Below are 4,162 nucleotides of genomic sequence, written 5' to 3' on the forward strand. Positions count from 1 at the left end.
ATGTAATAAAGACTACCTGTGTTAGTCATTATGTAATGAGGACTACCTGTGTTAGCTAACATGTAATAAAGACTACCTGTGTTAGTCAATATGTAATAAAGACTACCTGTGTTAGTCAACATGTAATAAAGACTACCTGTGTTAGCTAACATGTAATAAAGACTATCTGTGTTAGCTAACTTAATAAAGACTACCTGTGTTAGTCAACATGTAATAAAGACTACCTGTGTTAGTCAACATGTAATAAAGACTACCTCCGTTAGTCAACATGCATTGAAGCGTACCTGTGTGGCTGTACTAGCATCAGCTGCTTTGGTCTCCCCTCGTGCTAACCTCCAGGCCAGAGAGCCAGAGTTACGCCCCCCAAGTTCTCCTGCTTTGGGTTTTTTTGGTGAAATAAACTCTACCAATTCCACCAGCAGCCTTTCTGTCAGCTCCATCTTCCTGTCCGGGCTCAAGGACTGCTGTCTCTAATAGAAAGAGTCACATATCACTGCCACTGTGGCTTTTCTCCAATTTGCTGAGTTTAAAGGAGTTCAGACTCACAGCAGTGTTAAGCCTGTTGATGGTGTGCAGCAGCCAGGCCTCCTGAACCTTGGTTCTTCTTGATAAAATCTCTGGATGTTTGCAGGAGTACCTCCACGTCACATCAACCACCTGCAGCACAAACATACACCTGTCTTTTTTTATTCCCACTTCCAACCAACAAGGAACTACAACAGTTCACAGTCCATGTTCAATTACAAATAGTTTATTAATTCAGTCTGAGCTAGAAGCACTCGGATAGTGCAAACCTCCGCCAAGACCAATTTYCCCCATCCTGTAATAGAGTAAATGCACAAAAGCAGAGATGGAAACACATTTGCTGAACAATTTCTGATGTAGCGAACATTTAAGCAGGCAGTATGTACTCGATTTCTTCCCATTGGAGTCCAATGTGGAAAAAGCAAAAGTCAGGCTTCTCATCCGACATTATTCATCATCAAACTGGTCTCGGTTTAAGCTCCTAAGTCAGGGCTGTTCAACTAAACTGCTCCAGGGGCCACAGTTACCTTAGGGGCTGGACATCCAGCAATTAAATTTATTATGTAAATAAACCAAGTATTACAAAGATCTGTTACCTTAATAGTTTATTTTGCTGCATTTAATCATGATTATAACATCCAGAACCCTATAAAAGTAGTGATAAATAAATATCAGAAACAAAAAGAACACATTATACTCCCTTTTTGACACAAATATTATTTTGACATCTGACTTGCCAACATTTTCCTCCTCTGCTCCGCTCTGATTGGATAAAAGTGTGCTGTGGTTTGTTTCATTTGTTGAAAGTAGGAGGTGCGACTGGGCGGCTTTAACAACACCGCAACAGAACCAGAGTTGTTTTTTTCCCTCCCTTACAGATGACGGAAATGCGTTCTGACCACATTCAAAGTGACGGAGAACTTTAAGCCCTGAATTTACAAACAGATCTGAGTAACTTGAAGTGGTTTGATTCTAATTTTAACCTTGACAAACCGATTCTTTAGTTAATAAATTATTTTTTTAACTTTTATTCTAACAAATAGTTTTTCATTCAATGATTTTGAACAGATGATTTATAATTGTGTCTGTATGTTGGAGTTAATCAGGTCGACCTCTCAGTTGTAACCTGCAGCTCGTGCTGTTTCCTTTTATCAGCTCCTTGTTGTTTTAGAACTGATGTTAAATAACAGAGACGCTGGTGCCTGACCTGATCCTTGGAGAAAGCCAGAACGTAGGCCAGCTTCTTCCCCCAGCCAACCTCGTACAGCAGAGGCTTATCGCACACGTTCTCGCACGAGTCACAGTGCAGCCAGCGCCGCTGGGACACCGAGTAAATCTCCGTCCACACGTGGTCTGAAACCACACCGAACACACTTTCTGACACATCAACATGTTGCTGGTAAATCACAAACCGCTTTATAAATAAAGAGTTGTTTTCTGAGCTGTCTGAAGACAAACAGCAGGTTCAGGAACTCACCTGTGCTGTCCCAGATGTACCTGGCCTCCAGGCCCACAGCTCTGCAGCACAGTGTGAAACAGTTGGCCCACTCTCCACAGCGCCCCCTCCTGGTCTCCAGGAGCTTCTCAGGATGGTTGTACCTGATGTTAGTAAACAGAAAAATAGCAGTAGGTTTTACAGATAGAGCTAAAAAAAAGGTGTGGTAGTAGCAGAGAATCATTCACAACACAAACTGAGTGTGAATCTTGTGGTATTGCACAAAAAATTATTTATGAGGTTTAAAAGCAGCTACACTTCAACATTTCTCATCAGCTTTCTCTGGTTTAGTCTAAAGTCGTGGCATGAAGGGCAGAAAAACTTGCTTCACTTGTCCTCCAACATAAACGTACTTTTCTGCTCCAATCTAGACTGAAGGTTTGTATTAAACTGTGACACACACACACACACACACACACACACACACACACACACACACACACCTGGGGAAGCGCGTGGACAGCTGGCAGCTCTGACAGTAGTGGTTCTCCACCCTCTGAGCTCCCCAGCGGAGGTCATCAGCAGAGGGAGTAAGGGCGTGGCCGTGCTGTGTAGGACCTCCACACTGGCTGCAGGGCAAACTGTCCACCCAGGAGAAGTTCTGCTTGAACCACCTGAGTAACTCCAGAACCAGGAAGTCTTCTACTCCTAGTTTACATCCTACACACACACACAAACAAAGCCAGTTAAAACAGACCTGTGAGGAACTCGGGAACCATTCTCTTGGCAGATTTATGTTCGAGCTAATTTAGACTGAGCCTGGTTAAAACCAGGCCTTGTCCTTCGCTTGAAGAGAAACTAGAAGAGAGGAACTGTGTAGGAAGGCCAGGGCCAGGCTAGTTTAGACCAGTCTTACATGCATCTTCAYCGTGGTGTAGTGCAGCTTAGCTTAGATCAGAACAGAGTGTTTACAGGTCACACAGGGTCAGGGAGTGAGGGGACCTGACAAATAGTTTTGGATTTTTCATTATAGTTTAGTTGTTATTTCTTTGTAACTTTTTCTTTTAATTCAGTTAGTTTTAATTAGTTTTTACAGTGGATTTGACTGTTTTTATTAGTTATTATTGCATAATTTTAGTTTAGTTTAGTGAGAGCTTGTAGGCTCTCACTATCCTGGTCCCTCATCCCGGTCTATGASCCCGGATGAGGGGGCCTACAAGCTCTCACATACCTGGAGTGACATCCTCCAGCAGTGAAGCCAGCAGGGGGCGGTGTCGGCTTGTCAATATATATTGATAAGCCGAGACCGCCTCCAATCAACATCAGCTGTGACACCTCTGATGAAGACGGAAGTACACGTCGAAACATGTCAGGTATGTCTGTACAGACATAAAAAATTAAGTGTCTAGTAATTAGGAAAACGTAGTAGATTGATTTTATAGACACAATGAACTTTATTAGGTTAAGAACTGATTGTGTAAGAATAATCATCTTGTTTTCAGAATGTGTAAGACTATTTGTCTTGATAGTCTAAAAATTTGACTCAAATTAAGTCAAACATTTCTGCCAGTGGAGTAAGAAAATTTACTTGGTAAGATTCTTGAAATACTTGATTTGAATCAATTTTTTCTTATTTCAAGAATCTTACCAAGTAAAGTTTTCTTATTCCACTGGCAGAAATTTTGACTTAATTTGAGTCAAATTTTCAGACTAACAAGACAAATAATCTTACACATTCTGAAAACAAGATGATTATTCTTACACAATCAGTTCTTGTTTAGTAAATCAGTCTCAAAACAAGATCAAAAAGACTTTTTTGGCTGGATATAAGGTTTTAAAACTTGGTTAGGTGGACAGTTTGAAGAAGTCTCTTGGAGGAGAGACGAAACGTTTCACTAAAGAAGAACCCATCCAGAGGACGTACTTATATTTTCTTTTTGATTTTTTCTACCTGGATTACTGAGAAGCATCAGGACACTTGATGAGAAGATTTCACAAATAGTAAGTAAAGTTTAAATATATAGAATCATTACCCGGTAAACATCCCAAAGATCTCTGTTACAATACATTTTAAAAAACAAATAAATAATTGATAACAGATAAATGACCTAATATTTTGACATACCAGAAAAACTACTAAAAGTTTATCTAAATAAAAAGAACTTGCATTTTTATTATTTTATTTATTGAATGAACTAATAC

General features: G+C 40.2%; 1 protein-coding gene across 1 annotated transcript in view; it reads right to left on the bottom strand.

The window, feature by feature from the left end:
* ngly1 (N-glycanase 1) overlaps nt 1-4,162 on the bottom strand; it is a gene marked incomplete in the record, with an annotated part of 14,349 nt that overhangs the window by 3,673 nt on the left and 6,514 nt on the right. The window contains 5 exon segments of the mRNA XM_014026568.1: nt 285-470; nt 547-657; nt 1,733-1,878; nt 2,003-2,124; nt 2,464-2,680. Coding sequence (XP_013882022.1) covers nt 285-470; nt 547-657; nt 1,733-1,878; nt 2,003-2,124; nt 2,464-2,680 — 782 coding nt within the window.

Source organism: Austrofundulus limnaeus, unplaced genomic scaffold (genome assembly GCF_001266775.1).
Source record: "Austrofundulus limnaeus strain Quisiro unplaced genomic scaffold, Austrofundulus_limnaeus-1.0 Scaffold568, whole genome shotgun sequence".
Taxonomy (NCBI): domain Eukaryota; kingdom Metazoa; phylum Chordata; class Actinopteri; order Cyprinodontiformes; family Rivulidae; genus Austrofundulus; species Austrofundulus limnaeus.